Here is a 20,123-nt window from a genome sequence, read left to right on the forward strand (position 1 = left end):
TTTTGCTGATATCTCAGGAGCCTGACCACTTAGAAAGATAGTGTCTTCGGAAAAGTAGTTCAGTAGCTCAAATTTCGAATTTCTTGTCTAAAATAATGATAGCCCTTGAGCTACTGAAAATTTTTGCCGGGGACGTCATCTTTCTAAGTGGTCAGACTCCTAGGATATTCACAAAACCAAGGGTGTTGTACTCGTGTTACAAAAATTCGCGCGACGACCGAAAGGTTAAAGTTCAATTAGTACATTTTATGAATCGACAAAAAAATCTACAATTCATGAATCAGCTGATTATTTTCAACTATTTTATAATGAAATTAAACAAAAAAATAAATGCCACGAAATGAACCAGTCTAAAGTGGAAAATCTCGACAATAAAAATAACCAAAATAAATAATCAGCCCAATTAAACCCGAAACAGTTCGCTGCTGTGTTTTTCAGTAAATCAACGTGAATCATTATAAACTCCCTCTGAAAAATCTGCCCAACCATCCACGACCGTATCACGTGTAGGTGATTTATAGCTTACCTCTGTCGTTCAGCCAGACCGCTAGCTTGTAATACGCTTCGTCCATCAGCGTAATGGCGCCGGCTAGGAGGACCTTTGGTATTACACTCAAACAACTGAAAATACCTTGCTCTGGTAGTTTCTCGTCCCACCAGTCCTGCCGAAGGCGAAGGGCACATCCACCGGAAACGGATGGTAGCGGAAAAGACACAGAATGGAAAGAGCAAATTGAACTAACGGTCGGCTTCTGTGATTGCGATTCGCGCTTCGACATATCGATTGAATTTTATATTCGTTGACGATGGCCACTCGTTGCTTTGTCGGTAGGATGGAGGGATGTGACTGGATGAGGCTTCATGAATGTTTCTAACCGAGTGAAATGTGTGTTGCTCTCGTTTTTGAATTTATAATGGTCTGCTTGATTCGGTGACCTAGGTGAGGTGCTCTATTATTATACTCGGAGGACTGATTCAACATGTGTTTTCCATCATTTTGATTGGTTTTGTGTTGAGCCTTCATCATACGACAATTGTTGATCGGAAAGAAGACACATATACGTTTATGAACTCAGTAGTTTTGAAAATTTATGAAGTAAAGCTTCGATGTCTCGATTTCTCCTAAAGTTTATACAAACGATAGAGAAGTTCACATTTTCGAAAATGTTCTCAAATTACAATCTTGGCAATCTTATTATGGTGAGTTAGCGTTGGTGTAATCGTAATAACTACTTCCGGAACCAGGTTCCGGCTTTCGTCCCTTGCAAAAAAAATCAATTCATTTTCATACAGGAATCTTACCATGGGGGGAGGGGGTTAAAAAACGCCGAAAATTGTCTTACGTAATTAATGGACAGTCTCTAAGTATAAACTACAGAGCATTCCACCTATTACAGCCTAAGCTCAACTGATTAACGGGATGATTGAATAGATGCAAATGTCTCCGGAAATCTATGCGAGATATGAATGATGAATGAATCAGTTGTGGAAGCGCAACCGAAAGATAATACTGAAATTGCTATGTGTGAAACAGGTGGCAACTTTCAATTGAATCTCAATCATGGCTCATACGCAACCATAGCGTCTGAATAATAATGCTAAAAAAGACTTAAAACTAAAGCAGACCAGACCTTCGACGCCATGCACATGCAATCCCAGAGGCCATCGTTGGAATTTGGTAGGTGCTGATCGAGCCAATCCTGCAAAAAGTGTATCATCGGTGTCGGAGAAAACCAAAAAAAAAACATGAACATGTGATCAGTGTGTTGGCGAGCGTGATTTGTGTTTGTAATGTGGTAAATTAGTGTACGGTTAGATACACGCAAAAAAAATGTGCGGTAAAAACTACCATTTTAGGGGGTTAACTTAAGCGCTCGCACCGGCAATTTTCAGTAGACCAGAAATGCGCTTGATTTTACCATGTCTGTAGTCGAAATCAGATTGTTGTAAATTATTTCTGTCAAATGTACCAGTAACGTGGTGGGATGTACCGTAAACATAGTAAATTGGTCTGAAATTGCATGGTAGTTTCAAAAATGGGCGTAGTCAACTAAAATAGTATTTTTCACCACAGATTTTTTTCCCGTGTAGAAATATTTTATATAAATGAAAACCGGTTATTTCTACAAAGTAAATAATTAACTGTATAGACAAATCAAATATTCATGACTAAGAAGAGAATCAATAAAAGAAAAACTGTTGTGTTTACGGTAAACGGCCTATTATTATGGAATACCATAGACATCATTAGTTCCGTCTCGTATCCCTTTTTTTCAATTCAAACTACAAGCTCGTTGAACACAGCATTAGACGCATATTATTGCCAAATTAATCTGATTTTTTTTTCTATCTATACTAGCGATATTTTAAACCCTGGACTAGTTCATCTCGGGTACAACGCCGAAGGATGTCGTCACTATAACTTTTACGTCATTGGAATTCAATCCCAGGTCCTCAGCGTAAGAGGCGAACGTCCAAATCCCCTAGTCCGTCTCCTAAATTAATGTTAAATGATAATAATGTCCCATAAATTAATGTTAAATAAATGATAAAGGTCTCCAAAATTGCACAATATACGAGTTTTTTTGATTTTCACTTAGAACTTAAACTATAATTTATCAAACTTTTTAGTTATTTAATCCACCTAGCACCAAGCATTTATACTTTCTTGACAAATATAGTTTTGATTAAATTGCGCGATTACGTTTCGATTATTCAACATGCCTGTAATCTCCATTCAAAATTTTTCGTTGCAATACTTCTTCAAAGCATCGAATGTATAACAAACTTTGGTGGTTGGTACTCTTTAAAGTTTGAATTCTGTAGTAAATAAGCAACTAAACCACCATACAAACTGGTTGCATGTTAACTTAAATTGTTTAATAATGCATTTTTAACAGTCAGTATCTCCAAAACTGAACGTGCTATGATATTTTTGAAATCGGCGACTGATTCACCAACCCTTAATTGTTATGCAATAAAATATGAAATTTAAGGGTAAAATCGTCTGCAAAAGCGATATTATTTAAATGTTTATCAAAAATCATTAAAAATAAGATGGAATTTCTGTAGAATTATAATGCGAAACAATTCTTTGCTTCAAGCAGCTAAACACCGCTGTTTACTCAATTTAGGGTAGTTGAATCCAATACCGTTTTGATTCATATTACGGACACTTAAGGCCTCAGTTAAGTATAATCGATTAAAATCGTATAATTTGGAATATAATTTATGATACCTGTGCGTTATCAGGCTTTTAATACACTTAACTTCCGAACGGTGGGCGAAGATTCGGATTCCAGAGCTTGAATTACCTAAAATAAATAAAAAAAATATCGCTCTTTCCATGATTCTTATTCCGGACGCAGCCTCACTTTCGCTTAATTTTACGGACACCTTGTTTCGAATCCCGGACAGCTCACGAAAAGCAAAACTTAAATAGTTGAATTATAAATTAAACTCAGGCATCCATAAGAGCAAGGTCAAAGCTAGTAGAGCTTTATAAATTTTGATGGATTGCTATTTGAAATCCATGAGCATGAGCATGAGCATATATGACCGTACAATTCGTAGTTGCTACTCCGTTATTGACTAGAGCAATCGAAGTTGCACAGGGAATTAATGAATGGGGCTTGGGATTAGCTTACCATTCTTCAATGTGCACAAATCCAGAGCTCAAATTTAAGAAGTCAATAACGGCGCCGGCCACGTCCTTACGGCCATCGGGGAAGGGAAGGAATGTTAGCTAGACAACCGTTGTTACTAGAGACCGAAGAATCTTCTGCATCTCCACAGTTGTCATGGAAAGGATATTGGGTTAGTGGAATAAGGTAAAGATCTGGGAGTCACCAACGGTTGGTGATGCGATCCATGATACATTCACACCTAACCCGTATAACGCCTGTAAAGTGTTCATCGCTCACTCTCGCAAAAGCAAGCGATATGATCTACAGATCAAACACTACTGACTCTATCCGCGAATCACGCCACTATTTATACATGCCACGCGAGCGACGCGCAACACGATTGATCCTGCTCACATCACCCGCCCACGCAGGAGCAAGTAACGCGAGCAAAGGATCAAACACTACTCTTTGATGGATTGCTATTTGAAATCCTTATTAAAACGCGCCTGAAAGTTTGGAGCTTTCGAACGGGAAATTTTGAAACATTCCAATTGAAATCTTTCCCATACAAAGTAGAGTGTCCGGAATTAGAAACTGACCGGAATTCGAATCAGAACGGTACGTGCAATGCAAAAAAATCAATAGTTGTCGATTGCATGGAAATTTGCCAGCTTTTGCGCTTTATTTACTACAAAAATCAGTTTATTTGTACTAGACGTATTCCATTCACAATAATTAAAAATCAGATTCGGTAATCTTCGATTTGGATTAAATTTTGCATATAGTTTTGGCATGGTGCAATAAGTGTTTTCCGTAGAAAAATTGATCGATCTGACGCAAGAATAAGTTTTGAAAATGTACCATATATTTTTGTATGCAATTTATTTGAAAAACTCCTGAACTGTTGATTTTAGAAAAAAATGTTCTGTAAAGAAGCTATAGTGAATCGTTTGGACTACAAAAAAAGTATACACCAAAAAAATATTTTTATGTTTTTTCATGAAAATTAAAAAAAAAACTTAAATAACGCAAAAACCCCATTTTTATTTATTTTTTTAATTTACACCATAGAATCTTTATAGGAAACAGATGTTTGGGAAAAAAATTCATGGTGGAGGTATAAAGTTTTTCTAAGATTAATCTGAGATCTAGTCCACCAAAGTTGATCATTGTGTATTAGATAAGTTGCAAATGTTGCAAATGTTGCAAAGCATTATATATCTAAGATGTCAGTACTTGTTTAAAAATATTTAACCAACCAAATTTTACAAAGTTATTACAATTTTTCTTTGAAAAATTATCAAAGTTACCCCATTTAATCCATTACCTTGTAGAATAAGAATTTTTTGAACACCATAAAATACATTGCATAAGTTGCAGATTATCTTTTATTTTCTTATTTTCTGACGTTACGTCCCCAAATAGGACAGATTCTGCTTCTGTGCTTAGTGCTTAGTGCTCAATGAGCACTTCCACATTTATAAACAGAGTGCAATAGACAAAACCTCGTTTTGATAGAATCTATCTACGAACCCTCGATCTTATTGGTAAATTGAGGTCTCAGTGTATCCTTATTTCATAACAAATATTTTTCCACATAGAGGCACTGAAAAGTATACAACATCAGTTTTTCTTAATTTATTTAAACTGTACCTATAATAAATATAGTAGAATATTACTATCTAAAGAGAATGACTAAAAAGGCTATTTCATTTATAACAATGGAATAAAAATAACATTGAAAACGTGAAGATAAAAAAAAATAATAGAGAGATGCATCTTACTACAAATAAAAGTAAACTATAAAAAGCAATGTAAGCGGTAATGAGAAAACTGGTCGTGTGAAGTGATTCGTGATACATATGGTGAAGTCTACATATTTGTTTAATAATAGAATGTGCATAAATACCTGAAGTCGCAACATTAGGAACATCACTACAAACACTAGCACTAAACAGAGTCCAATAATTGGAAAACTAACTAGGTACCGAAACGCACGTCGCTGCCAGGCGGGAGCTTCCCGAGGCTCCAGTCTCCCCGTAACGGGGCTTTCCTCCAGTGGACCCTAGGTTTACAGTAGCGTAAAATGGAAACACAAATATGGAAGAAAAAACAAACGACAGTTCGTTAGCTTTGTGAATTATTAATTGGTACAACGTAGCAAGACGACCTCGACGGCAAACTTACTTTATACAGCGGTCTTGGAGGTTCTAATAGCTCTGGTGGCGTCGAAAGTGTACCCCACCGAAAAGCCAGCTCGACGGAATATCGCCTCCAGGCCTCCAGATACAAAGACGCCCACGCAACGTTGAACAGGGAGAAGATTACATGTCCAATATCCTGAGCGGTCTGAAATTAAATTAAATCCAAAACTGTTGGGATTATACGCTACTGGTGGTGTTATTAAATTGAAGCAAAGAGCATACGGAAGAATTATTAGGTGGATGGTTTAGGCACAAAATGCCGAAAGATAAAACGCCGAAAAGCCAAAAGGTGGAAAGGGCAAATTGTCAATAGTTTTTATCTTGGTGGGAAATTTTCATTTCCTTACGAAAAGATTTTTGACCTTTTGTCCATTTTCTTGACCTTTTTTCCCTTTTCAACCCTTTGTCCTTCCAATCTGTTGTCATTTGTCCTTTCGACGTTTTGTCAATGATCTTCCTTTTTCGGTAAAAACTTTTGGCATGAACCAATTGTAAGAGGTTTCATTGAAAATTTTATTACACCAAAAATAGTAATTTTTAAAAATTATTTAGAATCATTTCCCAGATTCTGTTCGTATCCTGCTCCAAATCATGTGAGAGTCTTTTCCAATGTGAATTTCAACATCCTGCGCAGGAATTCGTGAGTATGTTGTCAAGAATCAGCATTTTATAAGAAATCTGCATCAATCAGAAGGTACATTCGTAATTGTTTCAACGTTTTGAAACATGATTATTAGGGCGGTTCAAACTTTAAAATGGTTTGAAAATCCAATCTCCCATATCTTCCTTACCATAAAAATACTGTTCTGTGAAAATTTCAGTTTTCTAGGTGGTGGTTTAAAGTTGAGCCAAAAACGATGTGGGTTTATATAGAAATTATTCTGGATAAATTTAAAAAATATTCCAAACACGTTAATGCTGGAATGTAAGTACAAACTTATCATTCCATAGTGAAAACTCAATCTTCAAACCATAATAAAGAAATTTGCCGAAATGAACAATTCAAAATGACGGATAGGAGAAGGGTTTTTTTATATTTTTAGCTATTATTTAGTTCCGTATGGCAATAGGCAATTTGGATTTATATGGAAATTACTATGTAGAAATTTTGAATAATGCTCCAAACAAGTTAGAACTAACAGATTAAAGTCCTGCAAAGTTTGCAAACAAAATTCGCTCAAAATGGATTTGTTTCTTAAGCCACATACTTCATTAAGGTTTGAAGAATGAGTTTTCACTTTTGGATGGTAAGTTTGTATTGACATTATAGTTCTAACTTGTTTGGAGCATTTTTCAAAATTTCTACATAGTAATTTCCATATAAATCCAAATTGCCTATGGGCCACCTTTAAATCACCACCGAAAAAGCTGAAAATTTCTCAGAAGGTAGGGATGGTAAGGAGGATATAGGACAATAGATTTTCAAACATTTTTAAATTTGAACCGCCGTACTGATTATAATTTTAATAATTATTGATGATTCATGTCTCACATGAGTTCAGTAAATGATATAAGCAAGGAAAATGCAATTGTTATTAAAATGACATCGCTGAAAACGTTTTTGTTGCCGAAACTTTCATATGATGTTACATTCAGCAAAATTACCGTAATCCGGGGTAACATTTTTTTTTCTTTACTAAAGTGGTTTTTCGCCGAACTCGCCACCACTATTTTGTTCTGTTTAATACATATTTCGCATTGCTATTTCTGAAACCAATCAAGCCCCCGAAATTGTACGAGATTCGGGTGTGACCAGTTCTGGTCCTCGAGAGGATTCGTTGGTGTCATCTGTTGGGCAGACCATGCCATCTATCGGTAGTGTTTTTTTTTTCGTGTGAAGCATTCTCTTTCTTGTTCCCTTTCAGTATCCTATGCATCCTTTAAGTTACAGTTATATTTCTGCAGTCGGTGTAGCAGGTCGTTCATTTCGCCCGGAATAATCGGGAAAACGGGAGAAGACTAATGTGTAATTTTGTATGGGGGATTAATAGAAATATTAGTACAGGTCGGACTCGATTATCCGGAGTATCGATTTTTTTACACTCCGGATAATCGAATCCTCCGGATAATCGAATCACTAAGAAAAACACTGAAATCTTCGATAAAAAAACTTAAATATTATCTTTTTTCGTGGTTTTATCTACATGATGCGGTGGCGTTGCCAGAAATTATTTCTAGGAACAGTAGGGGTCTTTACAAGAAAAAAAAAATTGTGTTCAACATACACAAAAAAAACACTTTTTCAAACCCCCTTTTTCTTAAATACGTTCAAAATAGTAAAACCATATTGTATATTACAATACCAAATTATCTCAGATTTATGCACAAAAATTAAAAAACATGAACATCAAAAAACAAATTCCGGATAATCAAGTCTAAAATTACGGATAATCGAATCCCGGATAATCGAGTCCCCGGATAATCGAGTCTCCGGATAATCGAGTCCGACCTGTACTAGAACGCTAGTGGCGCTGTTGTTACAAACCTGATTTAACTAATTACAACCTTTAATTATTATTTTTTATTAATTGATCGATCCCGCGCAATAGAGGCTTATTTGTTTTGGCCTTTGACACTTTGAGGCCCGGTGCTCATGCTGTCACATCGCAGCAAACTAGATGTTGGTCACACGAACAGCAGCGACATTAGCATTCTTAGGTTAATGCTTCTACTGAGGGATTACATGACGTTTTCGTACAGCCTACTTGATGACAAGATGAAGTTTGCTGGGACCACTAGTATTATTTCATAAAAACGATAAAATAAATTAATAGAGATTGATTGTATCGTAATTAACTTGACAATATTTGAATTCCTAAGGATAACATAACAAAAAGTAACGACATTTTCAATATTACCGAAGTAGAGGAAGAGCACTAATTTTCGACGCATTCATACAAATTGGACCTACTCTGAATGGAAATCCAAAAACTGGCACAGAATTCTTATAGGTCGAAAATTAGTGCTTTTCCACTATTTGCTTCAAAAATATTAAACATGCAACATTTGAAATATCAATTAAAATTTTATATTTACACACAATAAATCCTTCTAGTAAAATGTTGAATTCTTTTAATCATTGTTCTACAGAGCATATATTACCCGTTTTATCAAATACGTTTTACAATTGTGATATAAATGTTCATTTTTCAGCCCTATATTGATAAATCTTTACATTGGGAATTGAATCAAATACCAAATTATATGTGTATTCATATGCTAAATTGTTTTTTGAACGTAAACTTTGTGGATTTGATCAAAAATGTGTGTATTACACTGACGGATCATTGATTAATAGCAATGCAGGTTTTGAAGTTTCTAATATTGATGTAGCATATTTCTTCAAATTACAATCTCCATGCTCAGTTTTTGTAACTGAATTAACTGCATTGTATTTTACATGTAATATAATAATGGATTATTCTCCAAACATTTTCATCATTTGTACAGATAGTTTGAGTTGTATCAATTCTATCGAATCATGTAATTTCAATTTAAACGCCCATTATTTAACTTTATTGTTAAGCAAATTATTATATGATGTGCATTCTCGGGGGTCTATTATTAGATTTGTTTGGGTTCCATCCCATAGTCATATATTTGGTAATGAACAAGCTGATTGTGTAGCAAAATTAGGAGCAACTCGTGGAATTATTTATAAACGAGATGTTGCTCATTCGGAATATTATGCAAAATTCGAAAAATATGCTTTGAATTCTTGGCAAGTTGATTGGGATTCTAGTGACAAAGGTCGATGGTGTCATTCCATTTTACCAATTGTGGATAAAAAACCTTGGTTTCAAAATGTATCTGCTGGTGGAAATTTGATTTGCATGTTTTCAAGACTTATTTCTAATCATTATACTTGTAATAGTCATTTATATCGTACTAACATTGTAGATTCAAATTTATGTGATTGTGATGAAACATATCAAGACATTGAACACATAGTTTTTTATTGAAAAAATTATGTTTTGCCTAGGAAAAAACTCTTAGACAACTTCAAGAATTTAAAAACTTCTGTACCTGTATCTGTTCGTGATATTCTTAAAATAAGATATTTTCCTATGATTAAAATTTTATACGATTTTTTCAATGATATTCGTTATGTTATATGATACTGTTTTGCGTTTTATTTTATTTCGTTTCAGAAATCAAGAACTACGGCCTCCCTTGAACTCTCCCATTATCTCCCATTTTTGGTTACTGAAACTCCTTCTCAAGATTATGGCTCTGATATGGATCATTTCCGATTGAGCCTTTAGTTTTAAGCGATTTTTATAACGTTATTAGAAAAGATAAAGAGGTTTTGTGCCCTTTTGAGAACGATTTCAAAGAAATCAATCAAAGGGGGTTTTCCCTCTTTCTAATTTTTTTGTTTAATAAATAAATAAATCAATTAAAATTTGTAAGAAACCCCCTAAAAACTGATCAACGTTAGGGATGGTACACAAATTATGTCACGCTATATTTCAACTTTTCTTTTACCCCTCTCTCCCCCTTTGCCACGTTTTTTGTATTAATCCTCCGAAATTTTTGTATGACTTGTCACGCTCGGCTTGACCCCCCCCCCCTTGGAGCGTGACGTAATTTGTGCATGACCCCTTAGCCAGGAATGCACTTTTCAAATGAAATGCCCTTTAATTTATTCAATCAGACGAATTGTCCTCCTCTATCAAATTTTCATATGGTCACCCTACAGATATCGCACGAATGCGTAATTTACATATAACTCTTGTGATTGAATTCAAAATACTGTAGAATGGGATGTTAATAACATAAATTTCGAGCAACTTTCAGCTTGTAAATATTTGAACAAAAGATAGTCCTGGGATGTTAAGGGAGTTTAATTTTATTAATAAAACTATGTTTTGTAAACAGCAAAATACCATCTTTTAGATCAATAACTTTTATGTTCTCCATTCCATTTCATAGATTTTGTTTTATCTACATGCAAACAAATTTTGTTGTATTATCTACCGAATCCATGGTATTAAGAACTGCACCAACGATTTTCAACCGACTACAAAAGTCTGTCAAGTTTACTATGATCCGGTAAAAATCACTGAGCAGTGCAGTAAATGTGACTATATCCATAGTAGAATCCACTACAAAGCATTGTATTTCAATCCGTGGCATCCACCGTACAACACAGTGTGGTCAAAAGTATAATGCCAAACTTGTCAAATCTAGAATGTTTCTAGTCATAAATACTACAACTCTGGTTAAATAAACAGAATATATTTTCTTGTGTAAAGATGTTGACTTTGTTTCGGTAGAGTTAACAGATTAATGTAGTCGGTTGAAAATCGTTGGTGGAGTTCTTAATTTTACCATGGATTTAGTAGTTTGTACAATAAAATTCATTTCAGTGTAAAGCTGATAATACTTTAAGGTGAAGATGCATCTATGCCACATCTCGAATTTTGAAGAGCAAAAATCTAGAGAACCAACCCACTCCTAGTGGTGACTAATCGACTAAATCTGGGCGATGTTCAGTTCTTCAAATTTGTGTTCTTGAAAATTCGTGTTGTGACTTCCTTGCGTTTTCACCATAACTTGTCATAACGTTTCTATAACTTGTCAAACTTGATAGAGAAGTCCAATCCCTTAATACCCCACGGGTCCTTAACACCCCAATTTGCGGTATGTCTCTTTTAGACCCATTTGAGAAAAAAGTTCTTATTTATAACCAGAGTGTCGTGTTTCTCATGTATACCTTAATGAGCTAGTGTGCCATGCGATATTTCATATCGCACCTCACAGATTATGTGAGACTCGAGATGCGGATACGTACAAAATATATCTTAGTGAGCGAGTCTCATGAGACATCTCGTGAGGCTCGTCACATGTGCTTACTAGGAGTACTTTTATGCAGTTATGTTTGCCTAGTACAATAACCGCACAGAAGCATACGAATTCGGTCTATGTCTATGCTTCTTCGGTGGCCAGCCCATATTTTTTAATTCAAATCCTAGAATCTCAACCGCGTTGAACCACGTCAGCCCTTTCAAACTGCCTACGGACAGTTAGATCCATAGTTTAACCCCTTTTCTTTGCTTCGTGAATCTTCGCCTGCGCTGCCGTTATACGCATAATTGTCCCATGTTCCAAAGTATGCAATCGAGAAAAACGCGTTTAAAGATTTTAACACATTAAGGCCTCGTATTGACCAGGTGTGTCGTAAATTAAATTAAAATCTTTACAATAGCATAAAGAATAGCATGTTCATTAGAGTCAAGAGTTTTTGTTATGGGAAAAAGGTAAATTTAGCTGCGAAATTCATAGTGGGACTGTTATGCCTAGAATTGCGGGGTTTTCGGTGAATTTCTACGCATAACAGTCCCACTGATAGTAGTGACCAATTATGTGCTAAGCATACTGCTGTAGATAACCGTTCTTACGTATATATTGTACCGAATGTAGAGGACGTATATCCTCAAGACTATATTAAGGCACCTAATGAAGGCTCAAGTGAGATGTGCCAAACGGAGCCACGTGTGGGGAAGTGAAGATATACGATTTTATAGTTTGGGATGGAAGGCAAAGTTTTCTGTTTTTGTGATAATGAGAAAATGTAGGAGTTAGTAAAAGAAAGAGTGGATGAGTAAGTTAGAGAGTTTATAAGATGTAATAAATTCCTATATCGACTCTTCCAGCTTCAGGCTTGACAGAAACTCGTCGGCGAATTCAAGGTTATTCAGCGGAGTAAATATCCATCTCAAAATTCACGATACAAATCTTCACACGATTTGACATTTCTTTTGAAATGTTTTGCGAAATCATCACATATTAAGTTTTAGAACCGACAACATATTTGCCACTTGCACCGAAGAACCAGTTATCTAGAATAACCCAGTATGTGGCCAGGTCATCCAAAACCTCTTGAACTATTCTTATTTTGACTTGATTTCAAAATTCATGAAGTTTAAAAAGTTATGAAGTTTGATGTTACCAGCTAAGTTTCAGAACCTACAATTTAGTGGCCATTTCTCCCAGGAAACCGGGAATTCGAAAAAATCCGACTTGTGGCCAAGTCATTCAAATACATCTGAACCACCTTTTTAATTTGAAAATTCATGAAAATTGATATGTCGCAAGCCAAGTTTTCTGATTCGCCAATATAATGGCCACTTACACCAGTGAACCGGTCTTCGGAACAACCCAGCATGTGGCAAAGTCATCCAAAAACGGTCGAACCATTTTTATTTAGACTTGGTTTGCTAAATCATAAAGTTGATTTGTCGCAAGCCATGGACTAGAAATTAAAGTGATTACAGATTCTTCAAGTGGGATTACTTCAGTACTCCCCGCGATGAATTCAAAATTACGGTAAATTTATAATTGATGACCGCGGTTCCAAAAACAAGAAGAATTTTGTGATTGATCCTGAAAATTCAACTGAAATTCATTGAAAAACGGATGGGAAATAATATATTGATATTGAAAATTTCAATCAAATTTGACGTTGGGCACGCATGAATGATGAATGCATCCCGATAATACAAACACATAAAACAGGTTGTGTTACACATGGGATGTAAAGCCAACGTAAGAAGATATTCAAAAAGATTTTCCCAAACTCCAGCTAAATAAAAACTGCCTACTGAATATTTTGTTCGAGATCAGCGCAGCGAATTGTATAATGTGACAGTTATGCGTAGAAATACAGTAGTGGGACAGTTATGCGTAGAAATTCATCAATGGGACAAATTGACTTGGCTTGCTTTTCATTGAGTTTCCGAACAAAGTTAATTTTTGGTAAGTGTTTTCTAAAACTATACGTAAAAATAAACTGTTTGATGGCAAAAAGTCAAAATACATAAAAAAGTAACATGGGACAATTAAGCGTATAACGGCAGTGCGAGGCTCAAATGCTCTGTCACATTGAGATTTTCTCATGAGACGGCGCATGAGCCAGTGCATATGTGATCGTTTGAGCTAGTACATTGGTACATGTGATCTAAAAAATGTGCTCATGTGCGCGTTTATTTTTGTGCGCTCACGGCAAGCTGATCTCAAGCTCTTAATATGAAGCGCGTATACATGATGTCTGTTTATAACTTAAAATTTGAGCTAAATTTCGGTCTGTCGTATCGAGTATGCCATAACCATAGAAAATTTGTCCTTTTTCCCTATAGTCCTACCCAGTTTCGAACCTTTCTTATAACACTTACCTGTCCGCGACCCCACATGCCCACGTACAGAATCGTCCCTAGCACGGCAGGAACGCATAGGGCACACGTATAATGGCCCAACCAGGCAAAATATAAAGCAACTTTCACTCCAAAGTACGCCGCAATATCATCTGCCAGAGTGAAAAAACAGAAAGAAAAAAAACATAGCAAATTAGTTTATGCAATATTTCTTCTCAACTCCCTGGGAAAATGATGTAGAATGAAAACGTATTATACATAAGTACGGAGCGCGTTGGTAAGATGGCACGACACTTTTGCAGTAATTACCTAACGGCTGGGGTGCAAAAAACTTCCGGACCCAACTGGACTGCAACTGTTGTAAGGCGCTTGTTTCGTGTAGAGGAAACACTTGTGTTATCAGGCCCAGCTCCTGCCAGGCGGCAACTGTTGAGGATGAAAATTAATAGGAAAAAAGTGAGAATGATGGAAGTTGCTGTAAAGTAAAATGCATCTATTAGTATGCAAAGGGTTTTGTATCGTCAGGTCAGTGTTCATTAGGGTAGCTTAGACCAACCTCAGGGGACCAATTGACCAATAGTATTGTCTGTACCGAAAAGGATTAAGGTGAAACATGTCGGAATCCGAATATGACAATCACAATGGCCGGCTTATACGTTTATACTTTATGCCCAGGGAAGTCAAGGAAATGTCCATTAAGAAAAGATCCTGGACCGACCGGGAATTGAACCCAGACACCTTCAGCATGACTTTAATGTGTAGCCGCGGGCTCTAACCACTCGGCTAAGGAAGGCCCCTACTTATGTCCCTACTTACAATTTTTTAGACACTAATTTGTAGGAATAATAAACGTAAGAAGCGTGGCCAGGATAGCCGATACCTAAGGCGTTCGAATGCTAATGTCGCGATCGCGACTGTTTGTGTGACCAACATCTAGTTTGACACGCTCTGACAGCTTGAGTATCGGGTCTATAAGTGTCAAATCAATTTTTCTAAACAAATTAAAACATTCTCTACAATATGGTACTAAACAAACCATCAAAAAAATCATTATTTTTTTATAGAATAGTTCATTTTTGCAGCAACAGCACCAATAGCGTTCTACTACATATATTTCTATTATCTCTTCCTATTTCGATGGTCTCTTCCATAACGAGATGTGAACAGTCGACTAGATCAATTTTTTCAAAAATTTGTTCGAGTTGAATAGGAATGACCAAGGATGGTAATCTAGTGATCATGACAAAATAAATGATGCATCGTGGTTGTTCTTTATCCTGTGCAACAACGATTAACCTTTTGTCGTCAAAGGATTACAACAAACTACGCTCCCCGAATAATGCATTGTGTTGCATGTGTGCTAGCGATTAATTGTTCGCGAATCAAAGTTCTATTATTTTGAAGATTTTTCTATTTTTACTTATTGATTTAATTCCGGACATGCTGTTTGTGATTTCGAAATCGTTCGGACATTGTTAGAGCGAAAAATAATAGCGCGAATGCGGCATGATAAAAGTTGATCGCGACTTGTAACAACATCCGATAAACTCTTTGTCCCACGACCAGGGTAGACAATCGTCACCGTCAAATGGAAAAAGTCGTCGACGAAACTAAAAAAAGAATCGTCATCGTCACTCAACCAGCGTTGGATGACGATTTGATGCAGTAGTTCGCCACAAAGGCTCGGCGTCATGACGAACAATTGAGCCTCCTTCGCTATGGTCGAATCTTTGTTCGGGAGCTCTGAGCCGACTAAAAATATGAATCGTGGCGTCGATAGATTATGAGCCATATTTAAAAAAATAAAACAAAAACAAAAAAAAACGAAACGTGTCCTGAATTGAACAAACGATCTCTGAATCGTCAACGTCACGCGCTTACCAACAGAGCTATTGTTGAAGCTTGAGGAGTACGGGTTAAATCGTCAATAAAAGCAATCCTGGAATGGCATTCGCCGTTTTGTGCCTAGCAAGTGAATATACAATAAACGCCTCCTTCGTTTGAGATGAGGGAGCGGACGGAACGAAGACAAAGTTGTTCGTTGACGATTTTGGATTGACGTTCGTCGTGCATTCTTTCGTCGATGGCGAGACGACGACCTGCCAGAGTTATTATACTGGATGACGATGTCTTTTTTTATTTCGTCATCGCACTGTGACGAATTTGACGATTGCCTGCCCTGCCCACGACAAACAGTACATCGGATGCTTCATATATCCGTTCTACGCGCGCGTAGTGAGCTGTTGAAATCATGCTGCTGCAAAAGAGACGGCCCTCTTAGACCGTTCAAATACTGTGTTTTTTGTCGCTAGAGGCGATTTTTTCCATCCTTGGGAATAACTGAAATCATCGATGCGCTGAAAACGGAAATAAAAGACAGCATTCTTCAAGATATTCATACTGAAATCCGCGATAACTTCAAAACCTTGGTTGAAGCGGTACCCTCTAGGGTAGATGTACCAATAGTGGAGCTACTAAGCACGATTGAACTTCATTTAACCGCCTAAATTCAAGAAGCGCAATTAATGTACATGTTAATGTTGTAACGGGAAGCATTGTCGGTTTTGTGGCTAATATAATAAAATCAGTGAAAACGGCACTACCGCAACTATAGGAACACCCACAACTAAGGGACACTTACCCTACACCTCTCGCAATTCAACCATCGTTGCGTCCATCTTCAAGAAGAAAGAGGCAACGCGACACCGATGTGGATGACAATAGTACTAATGGGCGCCCATCAAAGCAGCCTTGTGCAACTTGCACGCGCTACTCAGAGATTGGTTCCCTGGCAATTAATCCCACGAGTGCAACACCAGAGTTTTGGTTGTACAGTCGACTCTCCACATCTCGATGTTCTACATCTCGATATCTCTCCCTATGTCGATGATTACTTCGGTCCCTTCATTCTGCATTCTCTCTCCATATCTCGATATCCTCCTTATCTCGATATCCTCCTTATCTCGATATCTCCATATCTCGATGTCTTCCTGTTGATTGTTTGTTCCCGATTTCCTCTCCATAATGTCGATATGAACATTGTCAAAGGTTACTAGACCAAATTTAAGCGATTCAGAACAATTTCGAAACTCTAAATGAAGTTTGTTTGTTTATTATTTTCCTAGTAACGGAGTGATTTTCAATGTAGTGTTCATTAAATTAATGTTCTTTGTCTCGATCTCTCCCTATCTCGATAGTCCCTTCGATATCGAGATGTGGAGAGGCTACTGTATTTGTCTGGTATTCAACCCGACCCGAAGAGGATCAGGTACCGTAAAATCGGGTGTAATTGATCAGAAGGGTGAAATTGATCATCGTATCACACGATTTTATTTATTCCTAATGGAGCACAAATATCAATGTAAACTGCAGTAAATAAACGTTTTTTATCGTAACTATTGACGAATTGTGTGTCGTGAAGTTTTTTGTGTTAAAGAATGTTTATTACCATGAAAATAATGTAAAATTTCAAAATCATGTACGGTGCAGTATTGACAAAACATCAATTAACTTCTATTCCTAAGCAAGGATTTGAACATGGTATAAACCTGAAATTTTGTGAGGATGCTTAATATGTATCCCCAAACCAGATTTCATCACCAAAACTCGTACCAATTAGCTCATATGGTTGAAATAATTGAATTTTTGTTAGATATCATTGAATTCCTTAGGAAATTGCATACATTTAGGCGTTTTCCGCATTGTTCCTGAAATTTAACTATTCATTATTTATATAAATATTGCATTGTTAAGAATTTGACAAGCATATTCGGGATCTTAAATTTATCATGTAGAGTTGTTTTGAAAACTAAAAATAATGCCATTGAGAAGTGATCAATTTCACCCCGAAATGAGATCCCCTGATTTTTTGTTTTAGAGATATTTGTTTACACTAAAATGACATTTGTTAGAAAATTTCGGTACATGAGTCGATGAGGCTCACCTTCGTACTCGTTTTTCTGCATTTAGTTGTTTGGCATTGTTAACATTATAGAAAACAGACAACAAAAACCGTGAAAAATGATCAATTTCACCCGAAATTACGGTACGTCACATGGTGCAGGAAAGCCTAGCGACGAACGACCTAAAAGTAGTGAAGCTGTTTCCAAGTGTAAACTACGTCCGACGCAGAACTTGGCCAACCTTCGACGATGACCACAGAACCTCGAGACTTACTTCCCGACGACTTACCGGAATCACAGACCCTACGATAACTGGGGGTATTTCGGATCGCAGTACAAAAGCGAACTAGCTCGTTTGCTTGCTGTAACTAAACTGACTCAATTTATTTCACCGAAGCGTTGAAGCCCCCCAAAATGAGAACCGTATAAGTATTGGTTGCCTGCCCGATGGCACCAACTTTCTAATAGATTTACAATCGGACACCCAGATTCACCTGATTTCAAATTAGGTGTAATTCAATTCTTAATATTTTTTTTTCAAAAACTTTCATACAATAAATTCAATTGGTATTAAACGTCTTCACTATCTGTTAATTCTCCATCAACTTCATCATCTTCATCGCCTACATCTACTAATTGGCACCATTGCTTCATACGATCTGCTGCATAAACTGTTGTTCTGAGTCGGTTCGATCTACGCACTCCTGGGAGATCTTCTAGCTCGTAACGATCGTTGTCCAACACAGTTTTCACCACATACGGGCCTTTGTATCTGGCTTCGAGTTTACGACTATGGCCCATCGCAGTAAGGTCTCGCTCCACTAACACCATATCACCGACCTTATAGGTGTTTGGAGGCTTACGTCGCGTGTCGAAATACTGCTTCTGTAGACGCTGCCTTCTCTCGATGGCTTGCATTGCCTGCTGTTTCCGCTCATGTGGACTCTCCAATACATTGTTCACCTCGTCGTGTAGCGCCAAAACAATGGTGTTCTGATGAATATCTCGTGGCTTGTAGGACAACACCAATGCACTAGGCGATAAATTAGTAGTCGAGTTTGGCATATTGTTAACCGACCACTGAATCTTCGGCACTTGCTCATCCCATCGCATGTTGTGCTCTCCCACCATACATCGAATCGAATTTAGCACGGTCCGGTTGGCTCTCTCCACTTGACCGTTTGCTCTCGGTGACCCAACAGCTGTCTTGATGTGGGTAATTGCGTTCACCCGACAGTACTCTTCAAAAATCTTGGCAGTAAATGCTGTGCCTCTATCCGTTACAATGCGACTTGGTGTACCAAACATTGCTGTCACATCCCCCAAAAAATTCAAAACTGGTCCAGTCTTAGTCGAACGCACAGCTCGGATAACCACAAACTTAGAAAATCCGCAGATTAAAAGCACTACATACGAATTTCCTCGCGCGGATCTGACGAACGGCCCCATGTGATCCATGTGTACAGTACTAAATGGGACAGGTTCTTTCGGCACACAGTGTAAATACCCTTCTGGTCTCCCCCCTTTACTTTTGTGGAACGCACATTGTGGACACGCTTCTATATAAGAGCGAATGTACTTGCGCATCTTCGGAAACCAGAATTGCTCACGTAATCGATTCAACACTTTCTCCTCGGCGAAGTGACCCATTTCATCATGATATGTGTGAACCAGTCGCCAACGTACTCTTGTGGGCACTACGAAACACTTTACTCCATCCACTACTCTCATTAATCTGTGCTGCTCCAATCGATAATTTTGCTGAATTTGCCTCTCCTCATCACTCAACGGATCTCTTCCCAATACATCGATGATGTCACACAAGCGAGCATCTTGTCGTTGTAGAGCCACAAGGAAATCTACGTTGCTCACCTCAATAGATAACATATCACACAGAACTTGATCTACACTTTTCCCATCTTCGATTGCGTTTCTGCTCAGAGCATCAACGTGTCGCATAGAACTGCCAGGCCTATGTTCTAGTCGAAAATCGTACTCGGTCAGCTTCAGAAACCACCGGCCAATTCGAGCATTCATCTCACGTTTTGAGTAGGTGTCTCTCACTGCACTACAATCGGTTCGCACCACAAAAAATGTCCCGATTAGGTAATGTCGGAATCTTTCCACACTTGCCATGACCGCCAACACCTCCAACTCGTAGCTATGGTACTTTCGTTCCGCTTCCGATGTTCTTTTGCTGTAATAGCTGATTGGGCGCCAATCCTCTTCTGTGCG

General features: G+C 37.3%; 1 protein-coding gene across 1 annotated transcript in view; it reads right to left on the bottom strand.

The window, feature by feature from the left end:
• LOC5565769 (anoctamin-8) overlaps positions 1–20,123 on the bottom strand; it is a 106,209-nt gene that overhangs the window by 39,401 nt on the left and 46,685 nt on the right. The window contains exons 6-11 of the mRNA XM_021839577.1: positions 14,296–14,412; positions 14,008–14,138; positions 5,814–5,975; positions 5,536–5,691; positions 1,632–1,700; positions 527–662 (exon numbers count right to left, since the gene is read on the bottom strand). Of these exons, the coding sequence (XP_021695269.1) occupies positions 527–662; positions 1,632–1,700; positions 5,536–5,691; positions 5,814–5,975; positions 14,008–14,138; positions 14,296–14,412 (771 nt within the window). The remainder of the gene's footprint in view (positions 1–526; positions 663–1,631; positions 1,701–5,535; positions 5,692–5,813; positions 5,976–14,007; positions 14,139–14,295; positions 14,413–20,123) is intronic.

The sequence above is a fragment of the Aedes aegypti genome, chromosome 2, assembly GCF_002204515.2.
Source record: "Aedes aegypti strain LVP_AGWG chromosome 2, AaegL5.0 Primary Assembly, whole genome shotgun sequence".
NCBI classification, from domain to species: Eukaryota; Metazoa; Arthropoda; class Insecta; order Diptera; family Culicidae; genus Aedes; species Aedes aegypti.